At 39.8% G+C, this 18,434-nt stretch overlaps 1 protein-coding gene across 2 annotated transcripts; it reads right to left on the reverse strand.

Moving 5' to 3' along the window:
• Positions 1–3,336: 3,336 nt before the first annotated feature.
• Positions 3,337–16,503, reverse strand: znf740.L (zinc finger protein 740 L homeolog). 2 transcript variants are annotated; one of them, XM_018247578.2, is made up of 7 exons: positions 16,386–16,503; positions 11,524–11,636; positions 9,204–9,374; positions 6,277–6,354; positions 6,074–6,197; positions 5,874–5,992; positions 3,337–4,291 (listed from the first exon to the last, which is right to left on the reverse strand). In XM_018247578.2, the coding sequence occupies exons 2-7, from the start codon at positions 11,596–11,598 to the stop codon at positions 4,202–4,204; spliced, it is 657 nt and encodes a 218-aa protein (XP_018103067.1). In that variant the 5' UTR covers positions 11,599–11,636; positions 16,386–16,503; the 3' UTR covers positions 3,337–4,201. The 2 variants fall into 2 exon arrangements, with proteins under 2 accessions (XP_018103067.1, XP_018103068.1); XM_018247579.2 differs by lacking the exon at positions 16,386–16,503 and adding an exon at positions 16,094–16,331.
• Between the last annotated feature and the right edge of the window lie 1,931 nt (positions 16,504–18,434).

The following is an 18,434-nucleotide window of genomic DNA, read 5'->3' on the forward strand; positions in this document are numbered from 1 at the left end:
TACCTGCCCCTAATTTACATATGCAAATTCAGGTTCGGCTGGGCACAAGGATTCAGCCGAATCCTGCTCAAAAAGGCTGAATCCCGAATTCGGTGCATCCCTACCATCTAGTTACTGTTTACTACCCCCCTCTCAGAATGTGTCTCTCTTCATGTAGGAGTCGGCACTCACTGCAGCTCTTTGTTACAGGCAGGAAAAGCATCCAACACACCTGGTGAAGTGGACAGGCCTGCAGAAGAAGTAGAAGTTACAGGGTACTGAACTGTAACCCATTTCAAAAGCTCCAGCCCTGTCCTCACCCACACATGTAAGGGATTACAGAGAAGTGATGGTTTTGTGCTTGGGCAGACATATAGGTTTTAAGGCCCAATGCGATTGCCTGATCCTCCTTACCCATGAGTCAGCCCTAAGGCCTGGTGTTTTGTTTTAGATTGAAGAAATAAAACAGGTATCAAAAACAGGTTTATTTAAATATTCTAAACACCCAGGCAGTGGGATGGGAAAAGGGTACAACAGACTGTACAGTGTTAAAAAAAAATCTACATTTTAATAAGATTTCCCTCTAGTCTAATGTTAAAGCAAAACCATCAAAAAAGGTTACAATGAAAATAAACATACAGAGAAAAGACTTTTGCCTTTTTAATAGCAGTAGTTACTATACGGTCGTTTGTACCAGGTAACCGACGAGAAGAGGGTCCCTGGCAGGAAGGCTAAGACCCCATTTTCCAAGAGGGCGGGATACATATATTACAATATCCAAGATGTGGCCTCCCAGCTGTTACACTGCAATTCCTAGAATCCTTCTGACAGCCTGAAAAGTATTGCAGTTCAACAAGCAGGGAGCTGCAGGATGGATATCTTTGAAAGATATACGAATATACCCTATAATTGTAACACGATGGATAAAGTCTTTGTATAACATCACCCAATCACCCACTGAGGCTGAGGGCAAATGCCTTCTGTGCATTACCCTAACTTAACTTAAAACGGACACTTTTTTCTGAAAATAAATGGATTAATGAAATGTTGCACCACCTAGACAAGTGCTGGACAAGTGGGGGGGGGGACATCAGTGAGTCAGACAAGACTATCCAAAGCATTTTTACCCCAGGATGCTGCAGTTTTTTGTACAATATCATCATGTCAATGTTATCAGTTAATATCATATTAATATAACCCAGGAACATGCTGCGGGTTGGATAAGTGGCACAATGTTTGTAATAAGCTACAATAAGCTACAGGGTGCCCAAGACCCGTGTCCCTATGTTCTGCTGCGTCTCCCCTGCTTCTATAAGCAGCAGATGGAGGGGTATATTTTATAATGGAAGACAGACTCACTACAGGCACTGCACCTGTGTCCTACAGCACTGTGTTATTCATCGTGTATAAGAAGCGTCTCCTCGTTGTGACTAATTTAAAAAGAAAAACAAAGTTAGCATGTAAAAAAAAGAGTAAATGACAAGCGCAAAATAGGGTTTCTTTAAAGCTACAGTCCATCCCAGTGACGACTGGCAGTGTCTCACTACTGATTAGTGTGCCGGCAGCAGTTTTAATATGATCATTAAATCAAACATCCAGAAAATATGCACTCAAGTGACATGAAACAATAAAAATATCTCACAGCTTTCATAAAGCTAAAACCATTTGCCTTAGAGCAATCAACATTGAGCTTGTTGAGTCTGTTGTGGTGGGAGTAAGAAAAATGAATTTCATGCACATACATACGTGTATATATATATATGTATGTATGTACATATTTACTGTATAGAATTTCCTTTTATTCACATCATTGCTTCTGTGCTTGATCTGTGACTACAGCTCTCCAGTGGCTGCTAAATATTAAGCATATAATGATATCTCTAGTGGGAAACAGTGTGGCTACCATACGGCAGGATAGTGAGGGCACAGGCAGATTAGGGTGGGTGCGTGGTGCGTAACCTTAAAGGAGAAGGAAAGCTACCAAAGCAGTTTATTGCCAATAGATTAGCCACAATACTGCAAGCTAGAATGCTATATTTATTCTGCAGAATGCTTTACCATACCTGAGTAAACAGCTCTAGAAGCTCTCTCTGAGGATACCAGCTGCCATATTAGCTTGCTGTCACATCACTTCCTGCCTGAGACTCTCCCTGCTCACTTATAGCTCTGAGCTCAGATTACAGCAGGGTTGGGAGGAGCAAACTGAGCATGCTCAAGCCCTAGCCCTGGAGGTTTAAGCTGAAAACAGTAAGTCTGATACAGAAGCCCATGTGTACACAATAGAAGGAAAGAAATGCTGTGTTTCTTTTGACAGAGGACTCAGAGCAGCATTACTTTGAGGGGTTACTGGTGTATTTATATAGACCTTTCTGATAAAGCTTACTTACTTTTTGCCTTTCCTTCTCCTTTAAAGCTAACTTTACTATGATATAGCATTTATTCCCCATGGGCTAATGCCCTTATAAATGTAATAGCCCAGCCCTTATACTTTACATTACTGGTTTATACTTCTTCTATTAGTCTGGTCAGCCAAATAGACAACTTGCAGCTAATCTGATTTTTTTTTTTTAAATGTCTATTTTAAATGTATTATATTTTTCTCTTGCATCTCACTAGTTTAACGGTAATCTGGTTGCTAGAGACCCAGGGACCCTAACAACCAGGTAGTGGTTTGAAATACATACTGAAAGAAGAATGAACATCTAAACAAAAAGATAAATAATATAAAAGGAAAATCTCACCTCACAATCAGAGGCTTGACACACATACCCCCATATGTAATAAAAGGCACTAAGTTTGCCCAGGAGCAGTAATTCATACCAACCAATAAGATGATTGCGTTTCAACAGGTGGACAGTAAATGCTACCTGCTGATTGGTGGCTATGAGTTACTGCTCCTGGGCAAACTTAGTGCATTTTATTACATAACCCCTGTAGGGTTTCAAGTTATGGTCTGGGGGAATTAATTTAAGAAAAATAAAATAAAAATGATACCACTATCAATGCCATACTAAAACCCATACTAAGTGGCCGATTCACAAGGGTCGAATATCGAGGTTTAATTAACCCTCGATATTCGACTGGGAATTAAAATCCTTCGACTTCGAATATCAAAGTCGAAGCATTTTAGCGCAAATAGTGCAATCTAACGATTATTCCTTCGATCGAACAATTTGAAGGATTTTAATCCATCGATCGAAGGAATATCCTTCGATCAAAAAAAGTTAGCCAAGCCTATGGGGACCTTCCCCATAGGCTAACATTGACTTCGGTAGCTTTTAGATGGCGAACTAGGGGGTCGAAGTTTTTTCTTAAAGAGAGTACTTCGACTATCGAATGGTCGAATGATTTTTAGTTCGATTCGAAGTCGTAGTAGTCCATTCGATGGTCGAAGTAGCCCAAAAAACACTTTGAAATTCAAAGTTTTTTTACTTCGAATCCTTCACTCGAAGTTAGTGAATCGGCCCCTAAATGTTTATTGCAAGGTGAAATTCCCATGTAACCTGTTAGTGTGGTGTTAGTGGACTGCAGGCCTCAAAACTAATTCTTTCATTTTAAGAATTAACTGATAAATTGTTACTAATGGGTGTGGAAATATCCCAGTGCGAAATGAATTCACACAATATATATAAGGACAACAACTCAATCAACCGTCACTACCCTGTTTCAGAGGCTTCAGTTTCCTGTCCTGCTAATATTTATCACAATTACAAAAAAAAAAAAATCAGATTACCAGATGGTACAAAACAAAAAATCTCAAACTATTGGTCCCATTAAAACAATCATGAGATCATTATGATATATAAAAATCAAATAACAATATAAAGAGATTTACATTAAACTTAGGGATTTTCCCTCAAATGTAAGTTCTAAAAATGTTACTTAGAAAACGGACACTGATTCAGCGAGAAATAAAAGGGGACAGTAGCTGAGTCACCGAGGCCCGGGAATAATACATCTGCTCCACTGGAGGGCCACATTTATGACTTTTGGAACTGGGCTTGAAGGTCCAAGACTCGCAGTTAAAATTCTTATTCTGTATTTGAATAAGAACAAGCACATGTGTTTAAGAGGAGAGAAATCACTCTGTTAAGGAGTCGTGTCTCTTCACCATCTTTTTGTGGTGTTCCGAAAACACCAGAGCCTACGATAAATCTGTCCTGAATGGAATAAAGAAATGTTGGGTCTCCAAGCTACAGGATGATGCATACAAATTCCCAAACTACAACATAAAATCTGTCTCCCCGATTTTAGACTGACACCCTTGGCACATCCTTTTGTGTCTCAGAAGTCTGTCAGTCCGTGAGAAGGCCTATCAAGAGACAAAAAGAGGACAATGTCATTCAACTTCAAAAAGTAACATGACCTCCCACTAACAGCAAAAGTGCCCTCTTATTTCATTTGTGATGCAACAATGTGGCAAAGATAATGAAAATACTGTGCCAATAGGGACACGTCACACAAATTCTTCATCTACATGCTACTAAAGGGGTATTGGATTTAGGAGGCCAATAAAACATGGCGGTGGACCATGTCTCTTAAAAAATTAACATGTAACAACAGATGTAAAATGTAGGGTCTAGGCCAGTGATCCCCAACCAGTGGCTCATGAGCAACATGTTTCTCACCAACCCCTTGGATGTTGCTCCCAGTGGCCTCAAAGCAGGTGCTTATTTTTGAATTCCTGATTTGGAGGCAAATTTTGGTTGCATAAAAACCCGGTGTACTGTCAAACAGAGGAGAAAGCGACAAAGTTCCGCACACCAGACAATGAACTGTAGTTTAAAACTTGGGAATCTTTATTTAATCCATATTAAAACATGCTGTTGGCTTGACGCGTTTCAGGCACAGATGCCCTTAATCAAAAGCATAAACAAGAGCACGGTAAGAACATAATTTAAATCGTCAAAGCTTACAGTGACCCCGATGGCAGAATATGGCAAGGGGTTTCTTAATGAATGGATAACTATAGTATAAAATGTATCTACCAATACGGCAGGTTACAGATAAGATATAAAATTATAATAAAAATATACTGAACAAAAAAAAAAAAGTAAATATAAAAAAATTAACAAATAAGTATATTTTTATTATAATTTTGTGTCGGATCTGTGAGTTGGTAGATTCATTAAGAAATCCCTTACCATATTCTGCCATCGGGGGTCACTGTCAGCTTTGACTATTTCAATTATGTCCTAACCGTGCTCTTGTTTATGCTTATGATTAAGGGCAGCTATGCCCGAAACGCGTCAAGCCAGCAGCGTATTTTAAAATGGATTAAATAAAGATTCCCAAGTTTTAAACTACAGTTCAGTGTCTGGAGTGCGGAACTTCGTCACTTTCTCCTTTGTATTTTGCACAGCGTGGGACGCTGAAAGATTCCTGCACCCAGATGATTTAAGCTGCCGAACTTCAACCCTCCACGGGTGGTGAGTCTGAGCGGTTCCTTTTGAACTTTCTATACATGTACTGCCAAACAGAGCCTCCTGTAGGCTGCCAGTCCACGTAGAAACTCCCAAATAGCCAATCACAGCCCTTATTCAATCCCTTCAGGGACTTTTTTCATGCTTGTGTTGCTCCCCAACTATTTTTACATTTGAATGTTGCTTACAGGTAAAAAAAAAAAAAGGTTGGGGACCCGTGGTCTTGAGCAACCCATGGTCTTAAGTGTCAGGCAGCAGAAAAAAAAAATCTTGTAATGCAAATGGAGCACTCTCAGAAACTTTGCACACGTTTGACCTGTTGAATTGGTATCTCGCCATCTTTGTATCCACCAATTAGAAAGGCACGTTTATGGAGGATGAGGTGCATTCATGTTGCCACAGGAAAAAGGAAACTGTACAGGTCTAAGAAAGCAGTAGATAATATGAATATAACAATATATGAGTAATTACCTGTTGGCAACGCTCACACTGATATGGCTTTTCCCCACTATGAACTCGTTTGTGTCTATCCAGGTGATACTTCTGAATGAACTTCATTTCACACATGTCACATTCATATGGCCTCTCACCTGTGAGAGAAGGATGTAGAAAGAATCTCATTCATGGGCACGAATAATGACACAACATGTGACACTGGGCTCTCTGCTCACCTGTGTGAATATATTGGTGTCTTTTGAGGTGGTAGCTACTCCTGAAGGCCCCATAACAGTGCTCACAGATATAACTCCTGTGCATATTAAATGAATATGAAGCATTCTCATCGGTAAGAAATGCCTGCAAAATAGACTCAATGTCACAAACACAACATAGTAAGGGTTACTCTGACTCTGTCTTTTGATAATATGTCTCATACCTTCTTATGGCTTTTACTGGCTTGATTAGTCAATGAGGTCTGGCTTGGATCAAGAAGATCAGTCTCTTTCTGCTGAGCCTAAAACAGAACAAAACTGATAGCTTAAAGTAAAAACATATAACTTATAGTAAAAACAGGTAGGTTACAGTAAAAAAAACATCACATAGGTGTTTGCGATATGATTTTACTGTTCCATTGCAAATAATACTGATAATTGGTGTAACTTCATCCTTGACGAGAATTCCCTTCTTGTAGTTCTGAGAACCAACAATTGTGCAAAGTTGATGCTAAACATGGAATTAATAACTGTATACACACAATACACAAGAGCCATGAGTAACCAGTGAAATAAATCCACATTACTTAATGAAATGTAATGCACTGAAACCAGAATTTTTAGCCAAAACACTGAATCTTCCATAAAAGATTTGCACAAATACCCCAGTTTGCATGTTTGTGTGTGTAAATATATATGATAAAAGTTAATGTAATGTTATAGATTTGTTATTTTGTAGTAAATGAGCCCTATTTTCTTTCCATGCACTGCCTGATGCTTTAAACTCCTACCAGAATTATATTAGGTATAATAACCAATCTCTCTTCTAAAGTAACACCAGAATTTCTATCCTGGCTACATATTAAAAAGGAATTATTGAAAGCCCCCATTTGTATAAGGCTAACCAATCCTTAGAACCTACTCCCATGCTTCTGCTCTAGAATCCCTTTATGAGCTCAGCAAACAGCAGCTGCCTCTGCTTTTTAATGGGGCAATTTAAATGGGGCAAACAGGGAAACAAACTATTCCATGTTTGATCCATGTAAGTACAAGTATACACCTCGCTCCCTATACCCTTAGTTGTGGCCGTTTTGTCATCAAGAGTCCATTATGCAGGGGGGATTATCCGTGCATTAGAAATCTATATCTACCTTGCATGTACCAAACATAGAGTAACTTGAGTTACCTTGTTTAGCAGAAAAAAAAATAAAAATAGATTTTTTTTAGAACAAAGGACAAGAAGTATGTTCAGCACAAGCACTAATTATTGAACATGGGGGTATACTGTCCCTCTAAAGAGTTCCTTTTCACAGCTTACTCAAACATTTGTCTCTCGCATTAAACTTACCAGAAAAAAAGATACATATTCCCAACCAATAGATCTCAAGCACTATATCTCAACATATTCTAGTGTTTAAAAAATTTGGAATCACAATATATTCGTTTTTTACGACATCATACCAAACAGAGTGTACAGTTGCACAGAGCCTTAAGATGGCCATAAACACACTATCACATGAAACAAATTTTCGTCCAATATTCGGTGCATGTATGGTGGGAGGCGAGCAGACCGATATGGACAGAAGACTTGGATATCGGTCGGCTCGTTGATTGGGCTGGTGCCTTTGAAGGCTCACGAACATCGGCCATTGTTAGTGCTGAATCATCATATACAGGTAGAATTTTATTGTTTCTATATGTATATCTGACAATTCAGCTCTACACGTGTTTATTGAAGCAAACAATCTTTCCTGGAAAAATCCTTTCCAGGAAAGATCGTAATTGTTATGTCTATGGCCACCTTTAGATATATTCCCATGGTGCTTGATCCCCTAGACATATGCCAACGTCCAAAATTACATGTAGAGTAGGAAACAGAGACCGCACATATGTAGCTTTTAGCTGGGGAACTTATCCCATTTATTCTGCCAGCGAACCACATAAACTCAAACTTTCCAGGGTGGGGGGAGCACTACCTGCCTTCATCATAATCCTGACAAATGGAGGGAGTGACCGCATGAAACTTTAAGTTTTTGTGGTTCCATTATTTTACAACATCATGCCATCTCGTGTGGTCAACGCTTGACTGATGGCAATTTCACCATGCAGCAACACAATGATCTGACGGATACTTCTAAGCCATGTAAAATCTACTTGGGAAGGAACAAGAAGCCAGAGAAAAGTTTTGATGGGCCGGCTGGTACAAATGCCAGACATTATCCCTAGATATTTTGAAAGAGCTTCACTGTAAAATTAGAGAAAAAGCCGTACAAGACAGTCACACCTTTGGAAAATGCTACAGAAGGTGTGGGCCTAAAATTTCGCCTGGATATGTTCAAAAACTGACAGCTAGAATGCCAAAGGACAGCTAAGCTGGAATGCCTGGAAACAGAAGAATTTTTAAAGAATGTTTAAAGAAGAGAACAGTAGAGTAGTATGAAATAAAAAGAATGGTATATTATTGTTTATGTATTGACTATAATTCTTATTCAGCTTAAAGGAAAACTATACCCCCAAAATGTACACTTAAGCAACAGATAGTTCATATCATATTAAGTGGCATATTAAAGAATCTTACCAAACTGGAATATATATTTAAGTAAATATTGTCCTTTTACATCTCTTGCCTTGAGCCACCATTTCGTGATGGTCTGTGTGCTGCTTCAGAGATCACCTGACCAGAAATACTACAACTCTAACTGTAACAGGAAGAAGTGTGGAAGCAAAAGACAACTCTGTCTGTTAATTGGCTCATGTGACCTAACATGTATGGCTTGTTGGTATGTTTGTGTGCACAGTGAATCCTATGATCCCAGGGGGCGGCCCTTATTTTTTAAAATGGCAATTTTCTAATTACGATTACCCAATGGCACATACTGCTAGAAAAGTATATTATTATGAACATGGTTTATTTACATGAAGCAGGGTTTTACATATGAGCTGTTTCATGCAATATCTTTTTATAGAGACCTACATTGTTTGGGGGGTATAGTTTTCCTTTAAGGCTACAATCGTAAATAAAGGTTGAGACGTCAGATGGGCAAAACTGGCCTGCAGGAGGGGGATTCAGCATGCAAACTAGCTGCACGATACCAACTGTTGTCAATAATCTGAGCTGCACAGTGTAAATTTCTCAAGACTGGTCACATACCGGCTTGGAGCAGCTCTTTTGCTCTTCTTCTGAAAGTTCCGCCACATCATCCTCATCATCATCTTCAGTCTTGATTGTTCGGGATAGTGCACTTAGCATTCCCAGTGTCTTGCTAGTTTCTCTATCCAGCAACCCCAGCCCAGAAATAGTCTGGCAGCTCGCAAGGCGATTCTGCATAAGAGTAAACCCATTTTATGGTCCAACAACTGGTTGGGAACCCTTCATAGATTCATTACAAGCCTGTCATCCTGCTATAGCAGTAAGAGTATGTAGAACTGCAATTAAAGGAGGCCAGATATCTGCAGATTTTGTCAGGCATTTCTGACCATGAAGCCTAAATATCAGGGCATGTGAGGAACCTCAGTATCAACAAACCTTCCTACAAGACAGTTGTCTACTCGGACTTAAAATGTCATCTACTCACACCCTTTCCCACTGACCAGCTGAGGTCTCTGCAAATGAAAATGGGAGAGGGGCCACAGTTTAGATAAGTGTGATCGCTGATCATCAATTCACACAATATGCAACTGGTTTGCTTATTGTATAAACACCACCACAAATGCAAGTTTTATTCCCCACAAGGTTATGGGTTAGGCAGGAAGAAACTTCACTCAGACTATGTATGGCTAAAATATATATACACACACACATATTACTCCCCACTATTCCACTAAAATCCTCCAACTAGTTAGTGATAAGCCACACAGGGTAGTGATGAGTACAGCCAAATACTGAATACTCCCCCCCAAAAAAATCCGCTGAATACCAAGCTTTATTTGCATATTCATTTCTGAAATTAATTTAAAAAGTGCATTCATTTTTAACACAAATTTGTCATGTTTAGTTTTATGTCATGCAAAAAGAACTAGAATTTGGCCAAATCCAAAACGGAATTCTGTGTATGCCTAGTGATTAGTCAAGAAGGGCTAGAACTGTAAAAAATTAAATTGCATAGTTATCCTGCACAATTCAGCAGAACCAATCATTGCTCATCTTTTATCTCTTAGTTAAAAATACAAGTATGGGACCTATTTTCCAGAATGCTTGGGACCTGGGGTTTTCTGGATAACAAATATTTATGCAATTTGGATCTTCTTACCTTTGGTCTACTAGAATATCACATAAACATCAAATAAACCCAATAGTCTGGTTTTGTTTCCAATAAGGTTTAATTATATCTTCGTTGGGATCAAGTACAGGGTACTGTTTTATTATTACAGAGAAAAATCCTAAAAATTAGGATTATTTGGGTAAAATGGGAGATGGCCTTTACGCAATTCTGAGCTTTCTGGATAACTGATCCCATAACAGTATTTAAGTCTTCAAATATTTTTATGTATACCATACCAAAATCCAAAATTCCACTTAGCCTACTTTTCTTTGCACTTTATATCTCTCACCACCCCTCTCTCTCTCTGGTTTATAGCCAGTTTTTTTCTGTACTTCTATTATTCTATTAGAGGTGTAATTTAAAAAAAATGTATTTCAACAAATTCCAACATCTACAAAAAAAAAAAATCACATGAAAACCAAACCTTAATTTGGATATGAAATTCAGAGCAAAAAAAAGCCACCTTCTCCTGCCAATTCTTTATAGTTACATTAATTGATATATTTAGCTGGCCATACATATAAAGGCCTTTGTTTCACAAGGTCCCCAAACAAGCAGATGTTTTGCCCATCTGGCTACAGAGATGGTGAGTGAACTTGGGCTGGTTTAAAGGAAGATATATGGTCAATCCCAAGCCAGGCTATTGCTTTGATCCCATATGTAAGCCAACTTGATCTGGAGGGACCAGACTCCTACGATTGGCCTGTGTTTGGTTTGTTTTAGGCTTCAGTTCGCCCAAAAACAAGAGATAAGGTCAAACCTAAACGTTGCAAAAAGTGATTGGATTTAGCTGAATTTGGTATGAATTCATGTTATTGCACTATGTTTGTGTTCTACTACTTTGTTCTGTAAATGTTAATCTTCTCATGTCTCAGCATCCTTTGTTTCTTAGTTATCAAGATCAGACATACTTTTTCCTTATTAAATATCACTTTGTAACAGGTTCAATGAGGGGACACAATTAGGACTATGTCATACATGGCGTTTGTCCACCAGCCAAGTCAGTGTACACACTGGGCAAATTGTGGCCCAATTGATACAACAGTTATTAAATAATATGGCATCACAAAGCCATGCATACACAGCATGTAAGTCAGTGACTAGAAGCATCAGGATCAGGTTAGAAATTAGTATTGCAAACTGTAAGGCCTCATGTAGTTGCATTGATGGGCAGTAACTTTAGAATTTAACTTAGAAAACTTGTCTTACCTTAATTGAACTTGAACTTCGCTCACGAGCAGAGCCCTCTGGCCGTTTGTTTCGACTTGCTTCTGTATGTTGCATGGCTTTTTCTTATTTTGCCCGTCTTGATTTGTAAAGTGCTGTAGAGAATGAGAGTGGGTAGTAAATAATATGTAACAATAATAACACACTATAAATTATATTTCTACGCATACAGTTCAGCTACATTCTAAGATAGCTCTAAAATGTGTGATGTGACTTCTGTCCCCCTATAAATGCAAAATATGGGTTAGTTGTGAGGTTTGCAGCCATTCTACCAGCATATTAAAATAGTATTTTATTCAAATGGCGACGTTACAACAGTGAAATCGACTGCTCAATTGGATTCTAAAGTGTAGGCATATTTTTCTAAATTAATTTCAGTGTGTGTCTGTGTCTCTCCACCAGCAGTATAAAAAACCCTGCTGTCCTCCATCATGAGTTCAAAAATAGGACTGGGAGGAGAAATGCGGACAGGCCATGTAGTAAGCGGGGAGGGGGGGGGGGGGGTTTGGCAGGAGGAGGTCAAGTTATTTATGTGTCTTTGTGGGCCTTGTTTGCACACTAGATAATCTAACAATTTCTGCATGAAAAGCGTTTCCTACAAATTGAAAGGGCCTGAGCAGCCAGGAGAGGTTGCTCTCAAAGCCTGTACTCTTTGCACACATTATATCACACTGTACTACAACCACAATATCTAAAGGAGGCCATACACAGGCAGCTAATTGGCCTGTGTTTAGGGGCTTCCTAATATTAGAAAATCTAGTTGGGTTGCTTTCCAGCACTGATGTGGTCCGTTCCCTATAGGTGTATATTTAGCCCTTTAACAATCTCATCATTGGCCCAGTGGCCAAACAATCTGATCATTCTGATTCGGCCCACAGCATTGGACGCCAACTCTGGTCTCTGATGGAGACCTCATCAAATAAAAAGATTTGACTGTACGGCAGAGCTATATACAATGCAAAAAGAAAAGTAGTGCAAATGTAGAAAGGTGAAAAACGCATTCAACATGAGAAAAAATAAATAGGTCACATGTTGAAAATGTGCTTTGTCTATTCTTTTTTTTTAATAAAAAATACATACTTTTTAATGGACTATTGTTTTGTTTTATCTTTACTATTACTTACCGTTTACTTTACAGCTTTATATAAACAAGTCCTTCCCTTCACTATTTGTGTCTTAGGTTTACACATAAAGAGGAGTTCATTATATAAAGGGTTTAATGTGTAAAATTGACTAACTGTAAGGCGTCCTCGGCGCGTCCAAGATGGCGGTGCCCAGAAGAGGCCATGCGGCCGTCAGCGTGATGCTGGCGTTTTTGCTCAGCGTATCAACGCTGGCGTTTTTGCGCAGCATATTAACGCTGGCATCCAAAACATGCAGACGCTGGCGCACATTCTGGCGCACGTCCTGTGACGTCATCTAGCATGGTTTGGCGTGAAAATCCACCTATTTAAAGTCGCCAGAAGGTTCTCTCAGCGCCCGAGTATAGGTTCCTCTATCTAGAGTTCCTGGGTGTTTTCAAAATATTGATTCTTGATTCTCGACCTTTGCCTGAAACCTCGACCTTGATTCTTCGCTGCCTGGACCGACCTTTGCCTGAAACCTCGACCACAATATCTTGCTGCCTGGACCAACCTTTGCCTGAACTGACGATTCTTCTGCCTATCCATTGTACCGCAAACTGTGTTTGCCTATTTGCTTCCTCCTTGGTCCGCACTCCAAATTGTGCCTTCGGGCCCTGACACTAACTACTTTCTTCTCTGAAGAGCAAAGGAAAGCAGAAATAGAAGGCAGTTTTCTATTTCATTGTTCTTCACTAAGTCCTGCCAGAGATAATTCTTAATAAACACAATAGGCAGAAAATTAGTTTCACACAAGCCATATTCTTTAAATACAGGTATATACTGCTCCATTAATCACATGACATTTTTCAAGGAAACCTAAGTACAACCAAAATACATATGGGGTTATGTAATTAAAGGAACTAAGTTTGCCCAGGGCAGTAACCTAGAGTCATGTGCGGGTCCATTTTTTCTCATCTTGAGAAAGGGCCAAAGAGGGCCTGAAATGTCGCTGTATCCAGATTGTTGCCATGTATATCTAATAAAAGCCTTTTTATTCATAATATGGACGGGTGCTGTGCTTCAAGTATCTTCCATTTTTTGGAACCCATACCCACAACCTGCAATCTGCAACCGCATTCTTACCCACTTGGACCCGCTACCCGACCCTCAAGTACCTTATCCGCAACCCGGACCTGCTGACGATCAAGAATCAGGAAGTGCTGTTATTGTAAACCAGAAGTGACATCATCGGAAGTAGACGTGATCAGAAAAAAAGGAGTAAATATAGCTATTGAGAAGACCTGCAAACCCGCCAAACCAAGTCTATAACCGCAACTTCTACCCACAACCCAAGCCATATTCTTTAAATACAGGTATATACTGCCACATTAATCACATGACATTTTTAAAGGAAACCTAAGTACAACCAAAATACATATGGGGTTATGTAATTAAAGGAACTAAGTTTGCCCAGGGCAGTAACCTAGAGTCAGGTGCGGGTTTTTGAGGGTAACACGCAGGTACCCAACCCGCTGCAGGACTCTACAGTAACCCATAGTAATGAATCAGCAGGTAGCAGTGTCAGACTGGCCCACAGGGATACCAGGAAAACTCCCGGTGGGCCCAAATGTCATGGATCCCTTGTGCTGCTAAAGATTTGGCCTATTTCATGGCCACTTACTATTTTTTTTTTTATAACAAAGAGGCTAAATAGATGGAATAATATATTATAGTATCTAGAATAGAGACTAGGCGAATAGAGGTTGAGTGAGGAGAATAATAATAATAATAGTAGTACTGAGAGTGGCCCCTGGCATATGGTTCTTTGGTGGGCCCCTAGTCTAAGGTTTTTAGGTGGGCCCCATGTGTCCCAGTCCGACATTGGCAGGTAGCATTTATTAGTCACCTGTTTATATGCAAGAATCTTATTGTATGTCACGGGTTACTTCTACTGGGCAAACTTAATGCCTTATATTACATATGGGGGATAGTGTTTGTTGTTGGCAGTACAGATGTATTTTCAAAACTGCAGCATGTCTAAGGCTCCAGAAACTATTTTCAGGTATCGTTTGCATAGAAATATACCACTTGTATTTTAAGATCCATTCAAGGTGCAGTGAATAATGGGAATGTCTCAGCCTGATCATTGAAAATGTTGGCAACACACATTGCAATAGACCTGGCCAAAGGGCTCTTCCTGCATTTAGAGAATGATTAAGGTGATAGGGACACAAACACATCAAGTCTTTAACTGATTTATAGAGGTCACTCTACATTTTAAACATACAAAATATACATGCTATTTTAAAATTACTTTCTAAAAATATTTAGAAACAGGCTGCCACTGGTTTCTATCGCAGTAACCTTTTATAATGCATTTTAATTAAACATATTGAAAACCTATGCCAGTGACATTCGCTTTAATCAATACTACCTATCACCAGCAGTGTAGGCTGCATGCTTTATAAGTGTAAAGGTGGCCATACACTGGATGATACAACAGTATGTGAAAAATCATCATATATATATATATATATATATATATATATATATATATATATATATATATATATATATATATATATATATATATATATATATATATATATATATGTAGGTGGCCACCTTCCCACTGTGCCTCTTCCACAGTGGTGTAACTAGATATTACTCGGCATGACAGCCAATTATTTTATTTTTCAGGTACCCCGAACTGTTTAGAGGTTGGATTATTTTACCAATATTTATTGAAACCGATTATTAATTAGGGTCTCATGGGGCACCTATACCTCCTGGGGCCCCTGCAGGCGTAGGGTCTGTTCCCTCTGTAGTTATGGACCTGGTCTCCACTTAGGTCCTGGCATTTCAAATACACAGAGGCCCAAACAGTCCCTGACCAGCCAAATAAATAGCATTCACGGCATTTGCCAGAATCCATAGATTGCCAGTCCAGGCCTGATTACAATCTACTGTAAATATATTTCTGTAGTAAAGATGCAGAACTGAAGCACTGCTTTTGTAGGGAAAGCCAAGTGTGGTCCTCCAGTAGCTGCTGCTGAACTCTTAACTCCAAGGATCCCCTGATAGCAAAGCTGACAGGTGTAGATCAACTAAATAGCAGAGCTTGAACTGATTTTGCATGATGAATAAGAGTAGATATAGCATGGGACCAACTGCTGTTCCTTTTTATGTTCCAACCCTGGAACAGTAAGACAGACAGAGAGAGAGAGAGAGGGGGGGGCAATATAGGAAAGGAAACCCTGGAGGCATGTGGACATACAGAAGGTCAGACAGAAGCCAGTAGGACAGTAAGACTCAGGCTAGGGGAAGTGAGCACGTGATCACTGCAGTGTGTTTATAAACAAAGTGTCCTCAGTACAGACAAGGGCCCAGTCTGAAAGAAGGGGCAGTATGTGCTTATTTGGTGTACTCACTGGGCACAACAATATAACATGCCTTAGACATAAGTATAAATACCAGGGATATCAAACCTGCGGCGGGCCTCTAGCTAAATTTCAGGCTGCATCAAGAGGAGGCGGCGGAGACTACGGTGCTACTATGACACACAATACATCAATAAGCAGCCGACTGAAGGCCAGCCATTAGTTATTTACTCCGAAACTACATCCCAATAAGGGAGGAGCAACGCCACAATATGGAAAGAGTGTCCCCCCCCCAAACTACATTCTCTCCTACACGCACGTCCGGAATGAACAAAAAAACGAAATCCTAATTCGCAGAGCAAATACAACTCATAGCCCAGGCCTCGCTTTTCTTATGTACCTGTATAGCCGCTTTTTGCCTCTGATCCCACTTCTCCCGCTGCACCGGAAGCTTTTCCTTTCGCTTCCGGTCATTAGGAACATGCGCAGATCGCTTTTCACAGGCGGAAGATGCCATGTTACTAGAGGCACGGGAACCATAACTGTGACGTGGGTGGGACAAATACTAGTTGTTTATTAAACCAACGTCTGACACAGATTTAGTTGTGGTTATACAAAATAACGAAAATACTTCACGGAAACGGTGGCAGATTCGTGATGGCGGGCGTGGCTTATTGTTGTGGGAGGCGCTTATTTTAGTACACTGCAGTCGCACTATGAAAGTTCACCACACATCCCTCCAGTTTCACCTCAATTCAAGCACAGTATGGGAGGAACCACACAGACATGAGGAGAATATACAAACTCTTTGAGTTGCGACCCCTCATCTCATTAGAGTGATAATGACCCAGTCCAGAGTATTTTTAAAACCTCCTGGTGCTACAAATGTTAATAGGAAAAACTATTTCAAATATGCATGAATCATTATCATTCTAATGACAAGGAGTTAGTTGGTGTCTCTGGGCATATAACAGTTAGGATTTCCACATTTTCTGGATAAAAATACCTCCATTATTGGTTATTATTTGTATGACATTTGGACATTATTGTATGTACCCTTTTATTTAACTGTGTAATATGTTGGTGTGTTTTTTTTTTTTTTAAACAAAAAGAAAAATCTCTATATTTTCCTGCTACTTCCTTTGTGCTTTCCCGGTTAGTGTATATACTTTATTTGCCTTGTCAGATTTTATCGTCCCTCACAAATCTGACTTCTGTATGCTGTGCATAAATTAGTGGACTTGACAAACTAGTACATGATTCTCTGTGGTTTTATTGACCCATACCATGTTATCTCTTTAGGTTCTTAACAAAGCTGAACATGTACAACAAGTATGACTACTAAAATATGTTATTCCCACATATAACACTGGTTGCAAGTAGTATTTCCTGTCAGTATCAATTGAGGTTAAAGAGGTTGTTCACCTTTGAGTTCATTTTTAGTATGATGTAGCAGTGATCCCCAACCAGTAGCTCATAAGCAACATGTTGCTCCCCAATCCATTGGATGTTGCTCCCAGTGGCCTCAAAGCAGGTGCTTATTTTTGAATTCCAGTCTTGGAGGCAAGTTTTGGTTGTAAAGAACCAGGTGCACTGCCAAACAGAGTCTCAATGTAGGTTGACAATCCACATAGGTCCTACAAAATGGCCAATCACACCACTTATTTGGCACCCCAAGAACATTTTTCATGCTAGTGTTGCTCCCCAACCCCTTTTACTTCTGAATGTTGCTCACGTGCTTAAAAGGTTGGGGATCCCTGATGTAGAGAGTGATATTCTGAGACAATTTTTTTTATTATTTGTGGTTTTTTTTAGTTATTTAGCTTTAGCAGATCTCCAGTTTGAAATTTCAGCAATCTCGTGGCTAGGGTCCAAATTACCCTAGCAACCATGCTTTGATTTGAATAACAGATTGGAATATAAACAGGAGAGGACCTGAATAGAAAGATGAGGTATACAAAGTAGCAATAACTAGAAATGTGTAGCCTTACAGGGCATTTCTTTTAAGATGTGGTCAGTGACCGCCATTTGAAAGCTGGAAAGAGTCAGAAGAAAAAGTCAAATCATTAAAAACTATAAGAATATAAATAATGAAGTCTAATTGAAAAGCTGCTTAACCCTTTAAGTGCCACAGAACGTAGAATCTACGTTCTGTGGAAAAGTATCTTGAAATGCCACAGAACGTAGATTCTACGTTCTGCAGCATATGCGTGCGGGGGAGCTCAGGAGCGGCTTTAAATGCTGCTCGCTCCTTCCCCGCTCGCTCAGAACCCCCTAGGCAACGAGCGGAGCGGGTGGGAAAGGGGCTCCTGGGGCGCGATCGTCCAGGGGCCCCATAAACGCAACAGACGCACGTGGCTGCGCGCTGCTGCTGCTGCCTGCACTTCCGGGTCCCTCCAGCGACGCCCACGCATCGGATCAACGGATCTGGCGACTCCCTCCTGCTTCT

The sequence above is a fragment of the Xenopus laevis genome, chromosome 2L (assembly GCF_017654675.1).
Source record: "Xenopus laevis strain J_2021 chromosome 2L, Xenopus_laevis_v10.1, whole genome shotgun sequence".
In the NCBI taxonomy this organism is placed as follows: Eukaryota; Metazoa; Chordata; class Amphibia; order Anura; family Pipidae; genus Xenopus; species Xenopus laevis.

What these genes read in the sequence shown, in the direction of transcription:
- znf740.L (XM_018247578.2), bottom strand. Translation starts at nt 11,598, where the DNA reads ATGCAACATACAGAAGCAAGTCGAAACAAACGGCCAGAGGGCTCTGCT. An exon ending in GAAGTTCAAGTTCAATTAAG is followed by an intron (nt 9,375 to 11,523) that starts GTAAGACAAGTT and finishes ACTCTTATGCAG; the next exon opens with AATCGCCTTGCGAGCTGCCA. An exon ending in AAAAGAGCTGCTCCAAGCCG is followed by an intron (nt 6,355 to 9,203) that starts GTATGTGACCAG and finishes GTTCTGTTTTAG; the next exon opens with GCTCAGCAGAAAGAGACTGA.